At 42.6% G+C, this 21,909-nt stretch overlaps 1 protein-coding gene and 1 pseudogene across 2 annotated transcripts; both read left to right on the forward strand.

The window, feature by feature from the left end:
- The first annotated feature begins 1,355 nt into the window (after window positions 1-1,355).
- LOC146667567 (somatostatin receptor type 3-like) lies at window positions 1,356-14,690 on the forward strand. The gene is made up of 2 exons (XM_085409247.1): window positions 1,356-1,429; window positions 13,806-14,690. The coding sequence occupies exon 2, from the start codon at window positions 13,871-13,873 to the stop codon at window positions 14,651-14,653; it is 783 nt and encodes a 260-aa protein (XP_085265373.1). The 5' UTR covers window positions 1,356-1,429; window positions 13,806-13,870; the 3' UTR covers window positions 14,654-14,690.
- A 2,173-nt stretch (window positions 14,691-16,863) lies between these two features.
- On the forward strand, window positions 16,864-20,690 carry LOC146667568 (ras-related C3 botulinum toxin substrate 2-like; annotated as a pseudogene). Its single transcript, XR_014912079.1, has 5 exons — window positions 16,864-16,962; window positions 17,386-17,503; window positions 17,645-17,707; window positions 18,106-18,265; window positions 20,185-20,690. The product of XR_014912079.1 is annotated as a ras-related C3 botulinum toxin substrate 2-like (transcript).
- Window positions 20,691-21,909: the final 1,219 nt, after the last annotated feature.

Below are 21,909 nucleotides of genomic sequence, written 5' to 3' on the forward strand. Positions count from 1 at the left end.
GGTTGAACTGCATTTTTGCCTTAGTTATTGCTAAGGAGGAAGGTGAAATGCACTGGCTGACGGTCGTAAAGTGACTGCCTCGTTCAGTTAAAAAGTCTGGTCTGAACATGGACTGTTAGTCAATGGCCCCTCCATTTTTACTTACAGCTATTCACAGAGGCAGAAAGACGAGAGAGCAAAGCAAAGTGCCTGCTATGTTCGTATGAATCTCTATTTTTGAACACTTTGTTTGCATTTCTGAATCAGAATTAAATGTCTAAACAAACACAGCATTTTAAAATTGCTTTGTGTAAAATATGTGACACTGTGATTGCACTATCCCTGTACTTTGTTATACAGTACTTCTTACCGCCAATTTGTCTTGAGGACTCAAATTTAAGTGCACAAAAAGTAAAAAATGAACCCATGTTAATGGCACTTGTTTAAAAAGCATAAAGTGATGGTTTTCCAAAGCTGCTGCTATGAGTAATGGCTCCAGAGATTCAGGTGCTTAGCTGTTTGTTCATTTGTGCACTCCCCGCAAAGGTATTAACAACTGATTAGTGTAATGGGAAATTTTAAGACTGTGTGAAGCTGACCTGACTCAGTGAAAGGCTCCATGTTTTGTCATTCTGTCTTCATGCACTCAGAAAATATTTATGCTCAAAATGCTGATTTTAATTTAATTACATGTCAACTTTCTGTGTCTTTGTTTTTTTAAGTCCATGAAAAAAGTTTAATGGAATCTGGCCAAAAGAAATGTACTTGATTGGTATGTATTCAATTTATTATGAGCATATCTTCCTAATAATTTGAATAAATAAACAGATTTTATTTATTTCAGTTGAATTAAAGTATTGTTTTGTGTTATGAGGGCAAAGAATAATCTTTCAGGTATACCACACGCTCATGCATCAGTTATCTTTCGCACACAGCGTTCTGACCGTATTGTGTGATCGTGGCAGTGATGTGTAAATATTGGAGGTGTTTTGTAAAAAAGCACATGGACCTGCTGGTAATTTGAACCAATGCAAAGTCAAATTAAAGTCGCAGAGAAAACCTGATTTATTTCAGATTTCCACAACATTTGCGCTCAGCTACGAGAGAGGATAATACAGGATGTGATTAAGCCGAGCATAACCATTATAATATAATGTATATATAAAACATCTAAAACTGTTTCTAGAACTAGGGTTGTGGTTTCTATTGGTTAAGAGAGTTGCTAATACGTCGTGTCTGCAGGGTCCTCGAAATTCCAACAAAAAACAGAAGGAAAGAAAAAAAAAGAAACACGTGCGCGTGTGTGCGCGCGTGGGTATTGTAGGTGGAGGCTGTTCTTACAAACCCCCTCAGCTCTCAGAGCTCTGAGACAGTCTCCGCTGTTCACGGCTCCGAGTGAGTCTGTTCTCAGCTGAAGTGCAGACCGGTGAAACACAGTGAGCGGATAGTTGTAAGTATTTTTTTCCCTTCGTCATGTCTTTAGTCTCTGTTTAGAGTGTGCAGGACAGCCTTTTTAATCCACACTGCCGCTAACACAAGCCTGTGAAAATGAAGCGTCGTTAAGTTTGTCTTACTTAGTAACATAAACTTGATGGCTCGTCCAAACAACAGCAGCCATTGCCGTCAGCTGGATACATTTTTATTTGCAGAATTCACCTGTGATAGCGGACAGCACACAGCCATAAACTCATGCTTACATGTAAATACATCAGGTGAAGGTGGCTGGTGTCGTGTTTAGGTTCACTTTAGCAGTCTGTGCTTTGTGTGTTGCTCGTGTCTTTCTGTTTTGTCCTAGTTGTTGCTGTGTATTGGTGGGATTTATTTTAATCTCTAATACTCTTTATTAATGTGAGATACATTTCGCGCCGTGTCTCTGGAGGTGCAGCAAGCCAAAAACATTATCAGTCACGGTGCTCATCTGTCTGCTGCTGATACAGAACTCCTGGAATTACTGTAAAAATGAGGATTTTTGTGTATGTGGCTTTTAAAAACGATACAGGTGGAAGTGGAGGCCTTGATTTGCTCTAAAGGGTCACACATACAAAAAGGGGACTGGAATAGAAATTGAACTCAAACTAAAAACAAAAAATGCAGAATTAAGAGGAATAGGAGTCACGAGAGAAGAGATGAGGAGAAACCAAGTGAGATGAAGAAGGGTGACATGCAGTGTAGGAGATATAAGAAGAGATGAGGGGAAAACAACAACAGGGTAGAGAGGAAATAAAAGAAAGAGGAAAGAAGAGGAAGGAATATGAAATCTGCTCCACTATCACTGATAAGGTTTAGAACACTGTTATTGAAGCCCTGCTGCTTGAATTAATGGACTGCTGTGAAACAGGTAAAAAAAATAATTAACCTCTACGTGACCCTTTGTTTTCTCTTTCTTTCACTGTCCGAGGAAACAGAGCTTTTAATTTAATTGGTCACCGCTCTTTAGCTTTTAAAGCTTTTCATTCTCGTCTGTTCACCTGTGGTACGTTTTTTTTTTCATAAACTGCATGTGTCCTGCACGCTGTGTAGGAAGAGGATAAAAGTGTTGCTGATATTGGTTTTAGCAGAACTGTGGCAATGCATGTAAGCATTAATGCACCCCCCACAAATTCCTGTATACCTTCCCAAAAATCTACCCTCCACAAGCAGTGTGACACTGTGGGTGCTGCAGAGTCTCCTGTGTTTTTTAACTTCAGTCACTGCCTTAGGGCCAAATGACTCATGTGTGCACACGAACACCTCCCTGCGTGTTTATCTATCCATAGATAAGTCCATCCATATGTGTCGTTCGGAAAAACTGAAATACAACCAAAACCATTCTGTGACCATGTTTGCATTTGCAGATCTTTGATCCACATGACATGCTTGTAAGATTATTGATCACACTCTGTGCAATCTGTGAGCACTTGTCAGCTTTGTAATAAAAAGTGTGGAGGCGGGCAGCGGTGTGGAGGTGACTGGATCCAGTCCAAATCTGTTTATTAAACCGCAACAGAGGAAGTAGATTCCCTGAGGGAGTAGGACTAATGGATAGCCAATTAGCTGATGGTGTATCTCTGCTCAATCTATGCTCTCCTGCTTCGAGTGAAATTGCTTTAAAAAAAAAAAAAGAACGGTGGACGAGAGGGTTTGTTCCCTGCGCCTTAGGGTCGGGGAACGGGTCCTGACTGTCATCTGCGCTTATGCACCGAGTGGCAGTTCAGAGTACCCAGCCTTCTTAGAGTCCCTGGGGGGGGGTGCTGGAGGGTGCTCCACCTGGAGACTCTGTTGTCCTGCTGGGAGACTTCAATGCTCACGTGGGTAACGACAGCGAGACCTGGAGGGGCGTGATTGGGAGGAACGGCCTCCCTGATCTGAACCCGAGCGGTGCTTTGTTATTGGACTTCTGTGCTAATCACAGTTTGGCCATAACGAACACCCTGTTCGAACATAAGAGTGTCCATAAGTGCACGTGGCACCAGGACGCTCTAGGCCGTAGGTCGATGATCGATTTTGTAATCGTATCAGCAGACCTGCGACCATATGTTCTGGACACTCGGGTAAAGAGAGGGGCTGAGCTGTCAACTGATCACCACCTGGTGGTGAGTTGGATCAGGTGGCGGGGGAGGACGCTGGACAGACCTGGTGCACCTAAACGCGTAGTGAGGGTGTGCTGGGAACGTCTAGCAGAGGCCCCAGTCCGCGAGATCTTCAACGCACACCTCCGGCAGAGCTTCAACAGCATTCCGAGGGAGACTGGGGACATTGAGTCCGAATGGACCGTGTTCAGCGTCTCCATTGCCGAAGCTGCTGCATTGAGCTGCGGCCGCAAGGTGGTTGGTGCCTGCCGCGGTGGTAATCCCCGAACCAAATGGTGGACACCAGAGGTGAAGGGAGCCACCAGGCTGAAGAAGGAGTCCTATCAGGCTTGGTTAGCCTGTGGGACTCCGGAGGCAGCGGACAGGTATCGACAGGCCAAGCGGAATGCGGCTCGGGCAGTGGCTGAAGCAAAAACTCGGGTGTGGGAGGAGTTCGGAGAGGCCATGGAAAAAGACTTTCGGACTGCCTCGAAGAGATTCTGGCAAACCGTCAGGCATCTCAGGAGGGGAAAGCGGTGCTCTACCTGCACTGTGTATAGTGCTGGCGGAGCGCTACTGACGTCGACTGAGAAAATTGTCAGGCGGTGGAAGGAATACTTCGAGGACCTCCTTAATCCTACTGACACGTCTTCCGAGGAGGAAGCAGAGTCTGGGGATGAGGGGAATGACCCGCCAATTTCCGGGGGCGAGGTCACTGAGGCAGTTAAACAACTCCTTGGTGGCAGAGCCCCTGGTGTTGATGAGGTCCGCCCCGAGTTCCTGAAGGCTCTGGACGTTGTAGGGCTGTCCTGGTTGACACGCCTCTGCAATGTTGCGTGGAGATCAGGGGCAGTACCTGTGGACTGGCAGACCGGGGTGGTGGTCCCCATCTTTAAGAAGGGGGACCGGAGGGTGTGTTCCAACTACAGGGGGATCACACTCCTCAGCCTCCCTGGGAAAGTCTATGCCAGGGTGCTGGAAAGGAGAGTTCGTCCGCTAGTCGAACCTCGGATACAGGAGGAACAATGCGGTTTTCGTCCTGGTTGCGGAACACTGGACCAGCTCTTTATCTTCTCCAGGATACTTGAGGGTGCATGGGAGTTTGCCCAACCAGTCTACATGTGTTTTGTGGACTTGGAGAAGGCATTCGACCGTGTCCCTCGGGGTGTCCTGTGGGAGGTGTTGCGGGAGTATGGGGTGTCTGGCCCATTGCTACGGGCCATTCGATCCCTATACAACCGTTGCAAGAGCTTGGTTCGCATTGCCGGCAATAAGTCGGACTCGTTCCCGGTGGGTGATGGGCTCCGCCAGGGCTGCCCTTTGTCTCCGGTTCTGTTCATAATTTTTATGGACAGGATTTCTAGGCGCAGCCAAGTGGCGGAGGGCTTTCGCTTCGGTGGCCTCAGAATCTCATCTCTGATTTTTGCAGATGATGTGGTTCTGTTGGCTTCATCGGGTGAGGGCCTCCAGCTCGCACTGGAACGGTTCGCAGCCGAGTGTGAAGCAGCGGGAATGAGGATCAGCACCTCCAAATCTGAGGCCATGGTTCTCAGCCGGAAAAGGGTGGAGTGCCCACTCCGGGTCGGGGATGAGTTCCTGCCCCAAGTGGAGGAGCTCAAGTATCTCGGGGTCTTGTTCGCGAGTGATGGGAGAAGGGAGCCGGAGATCGACAGACGGATTGGGGCTGCGGCTGCAGTAATGCGGACGCTGCACCGGTCCGTCGTGGTGAAGAGGGAGCTGAGTGTAAAAGCGAAGCTCTCAATTTACCGGTCGATCTACGTCCCTACCCTCACCTATGGCCACGAGCTGTGGGTAGTGACCGAAAGAACGAGATCGCGGATACAAGCGGCGGAAATGAGCTTCCTCCGAAGGGTGGCTGGCCTCTCCCTTAGAGATAGGGTGAGAAGTTCGGCCATCCGGGAGGGGCTCAGAGTAGAGCAGCTGCTGCTCCACATCGAAAGGAGCCAGCTGAGGTGGTTCGGGCATCTGACAAGGATGCCCCCTGGGCGCCTCCTGGGTGAGGTGTTCCAGGCATGTCCCACCGGGAGGAGGCCCCGGGGCAGACCCAGGACACGCTGGAGAGATTATATCTCTCGGCTGGCCTGGGAACGCCTTGGTGTTCCCCCGGATGAGCTGGAGGAGGTGGCTGGGGAGAGGGAGGTCTGGGCCTCTTTGCTTAGGCTGCTGCCCCCGCGACCCGGCTCCGGATAAAGCGGATGAAGATGGATGGATGGATGGATGGATGGATGGGAAAAAAAAGAACATTACTGTGTATTACATGTCATAAACAGTGTACACACATCACAAACCCACTATTTTCCCCAAAGAAATATCACAAATGAATATTTATAGTCCAAATATTTGCCTTGCTGAAAGCATATATGTGTTTTTGTGAAAATACAAGCTTAGGATCTTTGTACTTTGGGCTAAAGTAACTCACAAATGTTTACTGGTCTATCTTGCAAAGATGGGGCTTTAGTAACTGTAGATATTGAATAGGCGAAATTTAGTAAACAAAAAGTACAATATTTCACACTGATAATATTATCACTATTTAAATGTTACCTAAAGTCAAACACTCTACATAAAATTTGGACCCAATCACAACAAGAGCACATACTCTTTTGTGGACTACTGCTTTGAAGCTTCAAGTTTGTCATTTTGGCTGTCACCATTGTTTTTCTTTGGAAGTAAACAATGGCCATATTTGGATGAGAGGCTGTAGTGCTAGCAGCTAGTTAGAAGCTAATGTGGTTTATCTTGATTAGCAACTTGCATACATAGACTGAAGCATATTCATACAGTATTACAATTTAAGTCACAGACCTTTTTGTGACAGAAGACATATAATTTGCCAGATAAACTCGTTAAAATGGTCCAAAAGAGCACAAACATGTTCAGTGATTTTTAACTAGCTGAGGCGTTACCTAGCATTTGCTAGCAGCTTTAGCGACCCTAACCCTGGAGACTGCTGCCAACCTAGAATGTACTGACTTTGGTAAGCTTTTTTTTAAATGTGTGTGTCATTAACATTATTGTTGTATTTTATTGGCATACAATGCAAATTCACAGATGCAGGAGTGTGTTTCAAGCTCCAGTCTCTAAATGTTTTGTCTACACGAAGTGTACATATACTTAGGTGTGTTCATGTCCAAGCTCAAAGCGTCGCAGCAAGGAATTCAAGTGATGATTTTGTGCAGCATCATCGTCGTGTGATGATCAGTTGTATCCACAATTATAACTAACATTATAAACCATATGAAATAAATGGACAGATGCACATAAATGTATATAGTTTATGCTGCAATTCCTTGGCACCTTCTTAATGACAGCGTGATAAGTAAGGCTTTGAAATCTATTTTGTGCAGTGAGTGATGGTTACTCTTCCCCATTTCCCATGACCCTTTATGAGATACCCTCTGCAGCCTGGTGGCCACACCACCAACAGTCTTTGCTTTTTCCTGTCCTATTTTTTATATGCTAGGAATAAGGGTGGCAAAAAAAAGAAAAGACCAGACTGACATTAAAAGAAACAATAGAAATGCCCTAAAATGCACTTAGTGAATGTAACAATAATGAGCGGCCCTTTGGGCAATCAGCAGGCATTCACTTCCCCAACGAAACAGTTGCCAGACAGGCGTCTGTGTTAATGGGTACCTTGTGGCCTCTAGATTGCATCAGGAGGTTGTTTGTTCCAAGCTGTGGATTGAACAATTACGAGGTATTACGCAGGCGTCAACAGAGTTTTCAGTGAGGAGGAAACATGTATTTACCACCAGTATCAACCATGTAATCATCACCAGGCCTCTTATAAAGAGAGTCACCATTAATGTTTGTATAAATGCTTTCTAATAATTCAACTATTGAATTTTATTCAAGGACATCTCTTTTCCATCTCTTATGCTCTCTTTTGTCTTTAAGAGAGGTTAATCACACCAGAAATATGAGAGGTTAAAGCCAAATTGATGGTTGTACAACACGTAATGGTGATAGGAAAAAAACAAAAACATTAAAAAAAACCATGGAAACTGATGTTAAAAGTGTTTATTAAAGCATCGTGCACCAAACCGCTGTCAGCATGAATGTGGATTTTTGAAAGTTTTCAGCTTGTCCCTTTGAAAGACACAACAGCTGAAGCTCACAGCAGGTGCAAGCTATTTTCATTAGCAGAAACCATAACAATAGTATCCAGGGTTATTATGTGCCAAGCAATTGTCGCTTCACCAGCTAATCTCTCAGAACAATACTGCTAGTGTCGCTTTGCAGTTATGAGCAAGCATCATTATGGAAATAACTGAATTTGGGATTCAGTGATGTTGTGGATGAACAGCTGGAATGATCGATATGGGAGTAGAGAAGTGTGTTGTCCTGCAGTGTCAGCCGTGGCATCCAGTTATGAGTACACACACCTTCAGTGAATTCCATCGAGGGACAATAACTGCTGAGGTGGTGCATGACTCAGTATAATAGTCTTTCCTCTGGAAAAGGCTCTGAAAATCTCAAGATGACATCTTGGCTTCAGCTAATTCAAAGGCTAACTGTAAAGCCTATGCTGAAATACACTGAGGCTTCAGTGAAAGTGGATTTTATTTTCTACTGATTCATGAGGAACAAAGTGACATGCATTTGTTGGTAATCACAAACTGAGTTTGCAGCATTGAGTTTAGTCAGAGTTGAATTAGAGCAGTCTCTAGAGCAGAAAGTCTCTGACGTGAAAGCCTAAAGGTGTTCAAGCCAGCACAGGAAAACATGGGACTGATGAGATTAAGAAAAAACACATTGAACTGTAATGTCGTTAAAGTGTGTAGTGAACAAGTGGATAGAAAGGACTGCTGCTTAGACCACCGACAGTTTGAAAGCGTTGCATAATTTTGGTAGGTTATGAACTGCTGCTGTTGCCTCAAATTATACTGTACAAATGGACTGATTCTTACATAGCTTTCACTTTTCTACTCTCCCGGAGTACTCAAAGCGCTCTATACAACATGCCACAAACACCCAATCTCACAAGCACTGTCTCTAAACTGAGTGCTTTCTATCGACATTCACACACATTCATACTCCGATGGATGCATCGAGAGCAACCTGGGGTTAGTATCTTGCCCAAGGATACATGAGCCAGGGATCGAACCACCAACCAGGCCTCTCATTGTACTGCCTCAGCAAATAGGTACAATTTCACCAGTTCATTTGTAAACCCTGTGCTGTCTCACTTAAACAGAGTTTTTTTCTAGACTTTTTTCAGTTTTTTAAATATATTTACATTCAATTTATTAATTTAAAAAAAAAACTGCAAATCAAGGTTTTAAATTAAATTTTTTATTCCTTTTCATTGTGTCACTTTGTAAAATTAATATATATTATATTTTTTATTCAGTCTCATATGTGGCATATGGCATTCACTTATTATTAATAGTTAAATTACTGTAAATGACAACCAGTAAGTTACCATTAAAGTTTAATGATCAGGCAAAATACATATTTCAGTTACACATGAGATTTTTTTCTATATTTATTTTTTTCAGCACAGCTTCAACGTCATTTAAGTTTTTTCCTGCTTGCACAGAATGATAAGGTTACGAAACCACAGAAGATTACCGTTTCACGCCCTCGATCCAGTCTTGAGTCTTTTCCAAATGTGTTTGATATTCAAATTTGTATGCTTGGCATTTGCTTTTCCCTGCTGCAGCCACAAAATGAGGTAAAAAGTGGGGAAAGTGAACCAGAACACTGAATTAGTAAGCCATATGACTGGATAACCTTGTTTGCCAGAATGATAGAGTAATCCTTGAGATGTGAAATAATAAAAAAGTAAGTACCTTCCTATTTTTAACAAACTTTCTAGCTTCTGTTTCTCCGGATGTCTGCATTAGGAGAGAACAGACTATGCAAAATTTGCCAAAGCAGCAGCTCAATCATATTTTGTGTTGAACCTATTATTTTAAGATTTGCTTTGAAAACTATACATATTCCATTCTATGCCACAAATGGCAGATAAATATAGATATGTATAGCAAACAAGTGAACATTTAGAATTGTAATCATCACTTCAGCTAGCATCAGACTTTAAATAACAACCAGTTAACATAAATTTACCCTGAGATCTCTAAGACTATATTATCTTCACTCTGCAGATGCACAGAGGGCAGGTTTTGTGTACACACATGCACAAATGCATTTGTCACACACCTGGCCTCTCACACACAATACTCTTTGTATTTGAATGTAAATGCAAGGACTCTTCAATCAGCAGTCATTCAGACTCTCACTTATCTCGTCAATTTGCTCCATGCAGGGACCTTTAAGCCTTGTCTTGACCTTATGTTACCATAGCAACACCTCCTGGGAGGGTTTTCACAGAGCTGCTCGTGCAATGGCAGACAAGAGAAGTGATGCACTTCAGGAAGAAAAATTGTCAGTCTGCTCTTATTGTGTTTATCAGAGATTAGGGTGGGAGGCAATAGCAAAGGCAAAATGAGGAGAGTGTAGGGGAGTGTGTGTGTGATTAGGTTAGCCTTGCTGACTGTTCACATCTCAGTGGGACATTCAGTGACTATCTAATGTATGGTGTGAGTAAAAAACAAAACAAAAGATACCTGCAACCACTCCAGTTTGTGTTATGGAACCATTAAACTTCTTATTTCCCCTTTTATATATTAATTAACAGATATTCTCGTTATGACAGTGATGTGAAGCCTGTGATATGTTAGAAAATCATTTGTCTTCACTAACCATGGATGTGAATTGCATTACTATAGTTTTTATATGTTCAATTCCATTTTATTATTATAGTGCCAATTCACAGCCACAGTTGCCTCAAGGCGCTTTCTATCACAAGATAAAGATCCTACAAAATCATAGAGAAAAACCCAGCAATTCACTGTGAGCAACCACATGGCAACAGAGGGGAGGAAGAACTCATTTTAATAAGAGGCAACATGTGGCAGAACCAGGCTCAGGAAGGGGCAGCCTTGTGCTGTGACTGGCTGCTGAATGAGAGGAAAGAGAAGGAGGAAAAGGGAGCATAGAGAGACAAGGACAGAACTTAAAGGTAATTGTGGATTTTTTTAAGCTTAATAAATGATGCACATACTAGCCACAAGGTTGGATTACAAAGAGAATGCACTCCAAATAGTCACAATGTGTAACCACAGAAAGGTTTTGGTTTCCTACTATTTGTTCATTATCTATCCAAAACTGTTTTTTTAATAAATTTTGGAACCATAAAAACCAGAACGATAATTTTTTTAATATTTTTTTATTTATGGAGACAGGATTTAAGAGTGAACACTGGCTCTTGTGCCTCAGCTGATTTCTAATATTTTGCTGAACCACTTTTACTGCATTACAACATTCTTTTCTTTTGTGTACTCCTGATACGCTTTATTGAAAAGGACTTATTGAGACTTTATACGTCACTCAAGTTCGCTGACTGGAAAAAAAAAATCAATGACTGAGGCCAGAGAAATAATTGGTGCCTCGATTTAATCTGTTGAACCATTTTAGCTCCGTGTCTTTGTACAGTGTGACACCTGAACGTTGTACAACTCCATATTCACAATCACAGCACTGTTTGTGATACGAAGCCTGTCAAAGGTTAGTCAAGAAGACTGTCTCACGTTTATACCACCCATTCATGTTCCCTCTCACACAGCACCTAGTTTATAAAGGCGACTGACTGATGATGTTCCTCTCTGTGTTTATCATAGTTTCTGTCTCTTATCCAATTTTTTGCACTGTGGTCATTTAAAAAATGTCTAAGCCTCTGCTGCTCTCTGTGGTCATTTCCTTGTCAGATTGATGGAAAACTCTTCCACCCCATTCATCCTCACTTTTAATCAGGACCTCTGTCCTCAGGTCCATCCATTAATCTCACCATTTGTCATGCTTCACATCACATCCATCCAGATCTCCAGCATCATCCTTCACCCCTGCGCTGCTATCACCACCGTCTAGACTCCCTCCAGAGGATTTTTCCAGTACAGCTCAATATATCACTACTCCCTTATATGATGATGTCACAATAGGATCTCTTCACTAAAGACTCCTTACACAATGTGCACACATTATAAAAAAATCCATCTTAGCCTTCTTTCATTTGAATAATTTCTGATTTAAACATGAGGTTTTAAAAGCCTAAATAACCCCAAGTATAAGTGTAATTCGATATTAGGTACAAGTTAATATTTCTATATTTATCGACTTCTTGTCTTTACCCTGTTGCTTCATAAAAGCAGTAGCAGCATTAAGCAGTTGAGATCCACGGCATATACCATCCTCTGGCATTCACATTTAGTAATTGAGGTCATGACCTATGGATGGCTCTTAGGTTTGGTCTAAAAACTGTACATAAGGATTGACATTCACCATGATTTGATCACGTGTTTGACCAGTGAACACTGTGGTCTTATTCTCCACTGGTGGTACTGGTGCCCTTTAGGTTGTAATGAATGAAATGTAATTAAAGCAAAGCAAAAAAAATCTCCAAACACTGAAAGAGAATTCAGTCATGCTTCAAAGTGTGTACATTTCCTGTGTGCTGCCAATATTTGTACTTATTTTAATCTAAAGTAACTGTCTCTGGGGGATTCTTTAGTGGTGTATATAATTCACCTTACCTTCCCCGCTCTTCCGCTCATCTTCACATCTGCATTAATGTACTTTACTCAGTTGAGGTCGCAGAAGATATGCCTCTGCTATTTTTCCCCCATAGGTCAGTGCATTTTGTTCCACCAATTATTAACCATCGCTGTGAGGGATGAGGGTGTGCCTGTGTGTGGAACAGTGGTGATTAAGAAGCTGGGATGGCTTCATAAACAAGTCTCGTACTAATAAAACTAAATACCTTATGTCTGTGTTCTGGTGCTCGCTTGCTTTGTTGTGACGGAAGGAAGGTTGTTATGTTTATTAATAGCTTAGTATTCATCAAGCCACTGGGCAGATATGGCCAAACTTTTGAAACTTTTAGGTGTTGTCCAACATCAGCAGCAGTCAACGTTATGTGTACATAGAAAAGTGTGTCTTTGTCAATACATGTTGTTGCCTGTTCATTCTCTCTTACTGCTGTGTATGCCATTGTTTTCTATGTTTTATCTTTCTTTGCTACATATCTTTTAGAGACACAGTTTTATATTTTATTAAACTGGCTCACTCATTCTCTTGCCAATAGTAAGATGAAAAATGTAATAGTGCTTGCACGTCTATTTTTGACAGAAGCCTGTTAAAACATTTAAATACCCCTAAAGCTCACATTAGCTAGTTATATAGTATTGTTGTCTAGATGCAAAAAAATGTCACTTGTGAGTTTTACAGAGAAGACATAAACACTAAACATGCAGCAAAAGTCTCCTGCCCACTTGAAACCAAGAACAATACAGCACTTGAGTGCCGGCTGTCTCCAGGCAACCTCAAGGTAACAAGACTTCCCAAGTTGCTGTCTATCCAATAAAAATTCAAAGTCCATACTAGCAAAGAACAATCTAAGACGTGATGGGAAATCTGTTACCTTTACACAGTCAGCCTAGATGTTTCCTCTAAAACTCTAAAACACAATTATAATGCAGTTTAGTTGAAGTTTCATGGACCTGGATTAACGTTACATTAATGATAATCCAGGTGCTAAATAACACCGAGCACCTTTCTTACTCCTAAGGGTTTTACATAAATTCTATACTTATTATTATGTACTATATTTATATTTTAAAGTTAAGCAACAAGTTTGCTGCAGTGTGTATAATTGCATGCAAACTGTGTGCTGTGTCTATTCCACCATGTAAAGCAGGGTTCCCCAATCCCAGTCCACGGGGGCCGGTGTCCCTGCAGGTTTTAGATCTCACTCTGGGTCAACACACCTGAATCACATGATTAGTTCATTACCAGGCCTCTGGAGAACTTCAAGACATGTTAAGAAGGTAATTTATCCATTTAAATCAGCTGTGATGGATCAAGGACACATCTAAAACCTGCAGGGACACCGGCCCTCGTGGACTGGGATTGGGGACCCCTGATGTAAAGGATGCTACAAAGGATGAAGCATTTTCTCCAACAACAGATCTGCTCGAACAGAAACTGAAAACAGAACTCAGAAAAGGTCCCAGAAGAAACTTTATAGCTTTACAGACACATTTCAGTGGACGAACAACCAACACGGCTGATTTGTTGGAAGAGTTGATTAACTGGACATCTCCAAAATGTTAGAATACACCTTTAATGCATTAATTGCTTTATATTTCATGTCCACATGAAGTGTGCTAAATTAATTAACTTTGCTTTCTGTAGGGCTGCTGATCTTCTACTGATGTGAGCTTACCAACAACTGTTGCCTGATAGTCGTTAACGCCTCGATGGAGCTCGTCCAGTTTGCTTTGCTGCCTCAGGAAGTCCCTACAGCTACCTGGAGCAACACCTCTGCCCCCTCCTACTCTCATTTCCTGCTCCTTTCTACTCCCTCCGAACCGCTTCACAGCTTCAACCAAGATGACACTTCGTTTCTCCTTAACAGCTCCTGTCAAAATTGCACCAAAAGTAAACCAGGATCCCTCCCTGGCTTGGCTGGAATCTTCATCCCACTCATTTATGGCATCGTTTGTGTCGTTGGCTTGGTGGGAAACACTCTGGTCATCCATGTTGTTGTCAACTACACAAAACACGAGTCAGTCACAAACATCTACATCCTCAATCTAGCCATTGCAGATGAGCTTTTCATGCTGGGCCTACCCTTCTTGGCGGTACAGAACGCTTTGCTCTCGTGGCCTTTCGGCTCTCTGATGTGCCGAGTGGTTATGACAGTGGATGCCATCAACCAGTTTACCAGCATCTTTTGTCTAACTGTGATGTCAGTGGACCGATACCTGGCTGTGGTGCATCCCATCCGCTCTTCTTGGTGGCGGCGCCCCCACGTGGCTAAGGCTATCAGTGGCACCGTTTGGGCGGGGTCCTTTGTGGTGGTGCTGCCGGTAGTGGTGTTCGCGGATGTGCTGAAGGATGATGGGAACTGCAGCATCGTGTGGCCTGAACCAGCAGAAGTGTGGAAGACATCGTTTATTGTCTACACGTGCACTGTTGGATTCTTCTGCCCCCTGCTGGTCATCTGCTTGTGCTACCTGCTGATCGTCATCAAGGTATGACTTTTAGAGTAACACTGAAATAATTTGAGTTTTTAAGATAAAGGAGGAAGTATGAGGCTGCAAACTGTTTTAAGAGTATTGTGGCTGCAGTCAACTAATGTTGATGTACTTGATTGACATTTTATGATTGACATTTAACTGTTCATCCACTGTCTAAAAAAAGCCATTTCCTTTAAGGCCACTCTTACACCCTCAGGAAAGGGCTAGGGGATGAGGGGATTAACAATGATAAGCTCAGGGGACAGATAACGAGTCAACTATACTGTTATATCACTCCAACAAAGGATGTCAACAGACTAGAATCTGCTGAAAAGACAAGAAATGGGTAATCAAAGAAAAACTTCACTCTCACATAGGGCACTGGCTGCTCACTACTAGCTCAAACACAGCGCTAAACTCATCGTCAAATACGTCAAAGCACATCACTACACAAGCCTCTGCAGGCTGGGAAACAAACACCTAAGGTCACCACAGTACTGACACTGGCGTACACCGAGGAGCTCTTCACAAGCTTGTATCCAGCTATACACTGGCTCCTCAGGAGAAATGGGCGGCAGCTGAACCTGTGGGAGCCTGCTAGGGTTATAACAGCCACCCTCACTTTAAGCCAGCTTTCTTCTGTTCATTATAAACAGGTTGAAAGAGCAGGCGGTGGCTGTGTTCACAGCCAGAGCTGTGAGCATGAGATGACCATATTAACGATGTCCCCACATATTACACAGATAAACAAGCAGTAAACACTGTTCTAAACCTCACTGTGCACAGCGATTACTTGCACATGCATTGGCCACAAGGTTTACAAATTTGGGCCATGTTTAACATGAGTATCTAATTTTAACAGTATACACCAATGAGGCTTAATATTATGATCACTGATAGGTGAAGTGAATAACACTGATTATTTCTTTATCGGGGCACCTGTTAGTGGGTGGGATATATTACAGAGCAACTGAACATTTTGTAGTCAAAGTTTATGAGTTAAAAGCAGAAAAATGGGCGAGCACAGGGATTTGAGTAAGTCTGCAATATTAATAATATTAATATTGTGATGGCTGGATCATCTCCAAACTGCAGCTCTTGTGGGGGGTTCCCGGCTTGCAGTAGTATCTATCAAAAGTGGTCCAAGGAAGGCGCAGTGGTGAACCAGCAACAGGGTCATGTGCAGCGCATGAGGCTGCATAGCTGCAGACCAGTCAGGGTGCCCGTGCTGACCTCTGTCCATTCATGAAAGCACCAAAAATGGGCACATGAGCATCAGAACTGAACCACGGAGCAACAGAAATACATGGCCTCTAAAGCTGTGCCCTCTTTCAGCAACGCAAACATGTTTCAGGACTGGTTTAAAGAGTACAACAACATGTTTAAGGTTGAGAAGCTCCGAGGCCCCACCTCGCAACTTCCAGAACTTAAAGGATCTGTTGCTAGAATCTTGTTGCAGATACAGCATACCTTCAGGGCTCCAGTGGAGTCCATTCTTCAGGGCTGTTTTGGTATCAAAAGGGGGACCTGTGGCCTGTGGTCATAATGTTATCCCTGATCGGTATCTGCATGAGTGTGTGTGTACACTGTTACTGTAACTTGTTTATATGTAAACAAGGTTATAACTTTTCATCTTCCACTTTCACAGTTGCTAATCTTTTTGCAGTCATGATTAACATTGCTCATGTTGACTCATTGTGAATCATGTTGCTGCATCTGTGGGAAACATAAATGAACTTTGGGAACATAATGGCTCCTTCCACACTAAAACTCTGTCTCGGTTATTTTTGTTTAAAAAAAAGAACCTCACTCCTCTCCACAGTGACGTCCTCCTAAACTTACATTACTCAGAAAATCTGCCAACATGTGCGTAGATGCTGAAGCCCAACGTAAATGGACTACACTCTGTTAATATCACTAATGGCACAGGAGGATGAGTGTACTTAAGTAGTATTTGCACAGACCTAATGGAAAAGCAGAGTGTGCCATGGTTAGCAGGTGTTTCTACATTTTGGGAGAAAAACAGCACTCAGACTGCGTGAATGTTGTTCTTCCAGCAATCTGAACTCTTAACTCTATAAATATGTTTAAACAACAAACAGAATCACGTATATCCTCCCTAACCACCAGCAGGATCTCAGATAGTGTTGACTGTTTGTCATAGTTGTTCTATGTTTGACAGTTTACGTTATTTCAGTGACTTTTCTATTTCAGGAAATCCATCCATCTTTTTAACTACTGGGTCATTAAGGAGACTGAAGCCCATCCCAGCTGTCATTAGGCAAAGGGCGGGGTAGACCTCGGACAGGCCATAAAACAGGATTAATCTGGTACACTAGTCTCTTTCTTTCTGTAAAAAAACATCTGTGTCTGCAAACATTTGTGTTATCAGTTTCATTTGAGCCTGAATACATTTTGGATGAAATTTCTCAAGTTTTTAAAAATGAGAAATTAAACTGTTATTCTACTATGAGACCACACGGGGGCAGCCCTGCCTTATTATGTATTATTCTCTCTTACTAGACATGGTTAGGATGGCTTTTGTGTCAAACTAACCAAAGTAATGTTGTTGTTAATGTTTTTGTGAACAGTGGTATTTCAAGTATGGTCCTGTTTTTTTTCTCCATTACAGGAGTTTCACTGGTTAAACAATCAGTGAATTGAAAGATTGTTGAATGAATGAATAACCAATGAAATGAAAGGTTGCCTATGACTTGTTGGCTGATCGCTGACCTTCTCTACTCTCCCCACAGATTCGACAAATATTCAGCTAATGTGATGGTGGACAGCAAGCCGGTCAACCTGGGCCTCTGGGATACAGCTGGACAGGAAGATTATGACAGGCTCCGCCCACTGATCTAGCCACAGACGGTACAGAATCACACATACACACACAGGCACACACAGTAACAAATGGACATAAAGTTACACAGACAGAACTTATATAACATGTCAGCTAATTAAAACTGCAGCAGCTATTCTAATTCTTTGTCTCCTTGTCTCTCCATCCAGGATGTTTTCCTAATCTGCTTCTCCCTGGTTAGCCCGGCATCCTATGAGAACGTCAGAGCTAAGGTGAGTTTTGGCTGTTTTTTATGAGGCCTGTCTCTCAGCTGCCAAGGAACAAAAAGTAAAAAGGAACAAACAGAACAAAAGCAGTAATTTATTATAGAGAAAAAAAATAGGTACTTGGATTACAAAATGGAGAAAAAGCCTAAACAGGTCTAATAATTGATGTGAATGAATGATTGATGCTGTGGGTGAAAGTTGGATGATGTATTTCTCTAATCTTTAATAGCTACAGCATATCTTTTGTTTTTCATGCCTTCATCCACCTTTCTGTAACACCTGGCATCAGAGCTTCATCTCCCTCCACCTTTGATTCTGTTTTTTGCCTCTAACACGTTCCTTGATTTTGCGTGTTCCCCTTTCTTGCCTCTTATTTAGTTTTCCTTTACTCTGTATTCTGCCAGTGGTACCCTGAGGTCCGTCACCACTGCCCCTCCACGCCCATCATCCTGGTTGGCACTAAGCTGGATCTGAGGGATGAAAAGGATACCATTGAGAAACTGAAGGACAAGAAGCTGGCGCCTATCACCTATCCACAGGGCCTAGCTCTGGCTAAGGAGATAGGTCAGTCACTCTTACTTTATTTGCTTGAAAAGCACTTTAAGATTTGAAGCTCTCCTCACCAGTGAAGATATGAAACTAGCAGATGAAGATGCTAGAGAACTTTGTAGCCTGACTGCCTCTGCAAATTTTTGTTATTCCCCTCATTTCCTGGCATCACAGTAAAAGTATAGTAGCTGTAGTTGACTATAGTGTTCTTTGAAAGTTGAACTTATTCTTCTCCACTACCAGCAAACCTTTCTTCTCTTACTTTGTCTTTGTAGTTCTTTCTCTTCTTTTATTAACATATATGTGTCTTCGCATGTCAGGGCTCTAGAGTGCGACCAATTTGGTCGCAAATGCGACCAAATTTTTCAGTGGTGCGACTAAAAATAAATATTTGGTCGCACAGGTGCGACCAACTGTTCCGGTAACAAAAAAAAAATCTCTGTAACTCTCCGTGTGGTCAACAACAGACACACATTATGCCCCTATCGTGGACTAAACCAATCAGAGATAGTCAGGGGCGGGACCTCTCTGATTGGCCGTGGTCCAGTTGAAAGTGCAGGTGGAAGAGAGAGGTGAGTAGCTTGAATAAAGCGATATCAATTCATTAACGGATTCCACACAAAGACGTAAACACGGAGCGGACCCAACACATCAGAATCAGCTTCGTCTTTCTCGGCTTTCTCACCCGACGGCCTGAACACGGACACGCTGTCGGAGCTTAGCGATTCTTCGGGTCCGCGCTGTGTTTACGTCTTTTTGCGCTGATTCTGAGCTGCAGGTTTTGCCTCTCTCCAACCAAAATTCACCGAGCCTGCAGCAAAAGAAGCAGCAAACTGCGCTTCACATTTGATCAATGTCGTCATGAATTCCCTCTGACTTTTGCTGTTTTGCTTCCACCATGATAAAAATCACACTTCCTGCACAGCTCTCTCTCTCTCTCTGTACTTCAGGAACAGTTTCCCGTCTCAAATCTGTTTTCTGCATTATTCATTCGCTTATTACCCACCAGTCTAGCGTTGTTTACAGCGCTTTTTCTTTTTTCACTTAAATGACCTCGGACAAGAAAGCCTAATTTCTGCTGTTCAATACTGAAGAAATTTAAATTTCTTAAAATTATGCAAAATTGCAGAATATTTTTAAGGTTATCTGCTATAAAAAGCCAGACCAGGAAAATCTCCTTCATGTTTTCCTGTGTTTTATTCTCAGTTACTTTCACACAAAGGCATCTGCTGTGATTTTCACAATTCTGATGAAGTCTCATGTGTATCAGTACTGATACATGATCAGAATTATAATATTTCTGACTGTCTGAGGCTAAATTGAATCAAATCAGGACTTTGAGAACCGGAATTGAATGGATTATAGAAATCAGTGATGATACTCAGCCCTAGTGAGCAGCCTAGGCCTGAGAGAAGTGGATGTACTGTAGCTGTGGGTAATAAGAAAAGATGAAAAGAACTATTGATAACTTTTTTGTTAAGTTAAGGCCTGATCTGTCTGAAATTCATAGCCAGTGCTCTGACACGGTGCCATCAATATTTGAATGCTGAAAAAGCACAATGTATCCAGGAAACACATTGTATGCTGCAATAAATGCACTGCCCAAGCGTCCCCTCTCCCCACGGCCTTTCAGCAGCAGACAGCAGCAAACAGGTCGTCAGAGGAGGCCAAGATGATGATTAAGTTTTTAACATTTTCTACAATATTGACAAAGCACTTTAAGCACAAGTTTGTTAGTTAATAATTTAGAAATTAATATTGTCTGTATGGACTTCCCCCCCCAAAGAAAGTGCACATGTAAAACTGCGGTGTTAAGCGATGCGGTTGAAAAATTTGAGTGCGCCTAACTTTTGTGCCGGTACGCCTAAATTTTTAAAGTTAGGCGTACCGGTGCGCCCATGTCAAAAAGTTAGTCTAGAGCCCTGCATGTATAGATGCAGTCAAATACCTGGAGTGCTCAGCCTTGACCCAGCGTGGTCTGAAGACTGTGTTTGATGAGGCCATTCGTGCCGTCCTCTGCCCTCAGCCCGCCAAGGTCAAGAAGAAGCCCTGCTCGCTGCTGTAAACGGTACGACTGAATAAAACACAGAGGAAGAGGAGGAGGAGAGATTAGACGTTTGAGAGAAGAGAGAAACAAAGTGAACTCGCTCATTAAATCAACACATAAAGTAGAGTAGAGGTTTGAGGGCTTCTTTTCTTTTCTTTGAACATAAGTCTGAAGCTATTCAATCAAGCCTTTTATTTGTCACATGCAATGTTTACATCTGCAGTGAAATTGGACCCCCCGAACATACATACGTATCAGCTCCAGCCTTGAGACCACAGCTGACACCGATATGGTAGCTGCATGAAATGATGGTGGTTTTCCTTTAGTGCGAACAACTGCATGTCAATTTCACAGTTGGTCTAACTGGTCTCTCAGTCTCCCGTTGGAGAGCTTCTCTGAGATGTTATCAATCTTGTGCTCAGAGAGCAGAGACTGCCGTGAGCTTCTCCAAGATCGTATCCGTGCTGCGTTCAATGAGCCCATTTTGAGAAGTCACGACCCGTCCCATCATTTCCATCACAGCGGGCAGCCTTGTGGGGTTTTGGAAAGCCAATTCCGCTATCTTTGATAAGCCAGGGCCAAGCCAACTCCGAACAGCAAGAACCCTGTTATCATGGTTCCGAAAAGGTAGATGTCTACAATGTCCTCGATTGACAGTCCCGCCAGGCACACGACCCTCCAGTTCCTCCACCCGTCCATTGTGTATCCAGAGGGGAACGTCCCTCTAGGACACTCGGACTTACTCAAGCCCAGGCTTCTCGTTGAGAAGAGCGTGTCAATTGCATTCAGGGACCAGTTGTTCAAATCCATAATTCCTCTTTTAGGTTGTAACAGACCGTGAGAGTCATCCAGGGCAAAAGTAGAAAAGTAGACGAGACTAGACAAGGACATTGAGAAGCCAAGCAGGAAAGAGAAGGAAGAGGGAGAGGAGAAAAGTGCGACTGCCTTCGTCCAGAGCCAAACGAGAAAGGAAACTGTAGACACTTATCACTAAGAGGTGATTCAGAAGTTTGTTCTTGCACATATAATGGACAGAAACATTAAAGAGAAAAGAAAAGACATAAATGAACACAACACAAGACAGAAAAGTTTCACATGCACACACAAAAAACAAAACAATGTATGGTGTGCAGGTTTGCTATTGTTTTAGAAATGCCAACGAGCTCTTAAGTCCAAATCCAGACGCTGCCCAGACAGGATTTCTTTGTAAAATATATCAGTTTAGAGATTATAGACCCTTTGAGTTTAAGTGTAAGTCTGAGAGCAGCATGCTGCCTTCATCTAAAGTACTGCCAACAATATATATGTGTTTCATGAAACCTAAAATAAAAATAACTTTTGTAACTGAAATAAACACAGTGTTTCAGTATGATTTGTTCACTGTGCTGTTTTCAGGGTGATGAATGTAAGGAGCAGAAATGGTCGTTTGTGAGGAAGCAAGCAACAAGCAAACTTGTGTCTGAATAAGATTTATTAACAAATGTATTATTTGTTGTGCTATTAAAATAAAAATAAAACATTTGATTGCACAAAAGATTCACATTATTTCTCCACAACATGTGACCTTTTGGATTGAATGCCTATACTCAACTATGGGGGATATAAAATTCTC

This window comes from Rhamphochromis longiceps, linkage group LG6 (genome assembly GCF_057381845.1).
Source record: "Rhamphochromis longiceps isolate RC_006_pf linkage group LG6, R_longiceps_female_GT1.1, whole genome shotgun sequence".
In the NCBI taxonomy this organism is placed as follows: Eukaryota; Metazoa; Chordata; class Actinopteri; order Cichliformes; family Cichlidae; genus Rhamphochromis; species Rhamphochromis longiceps.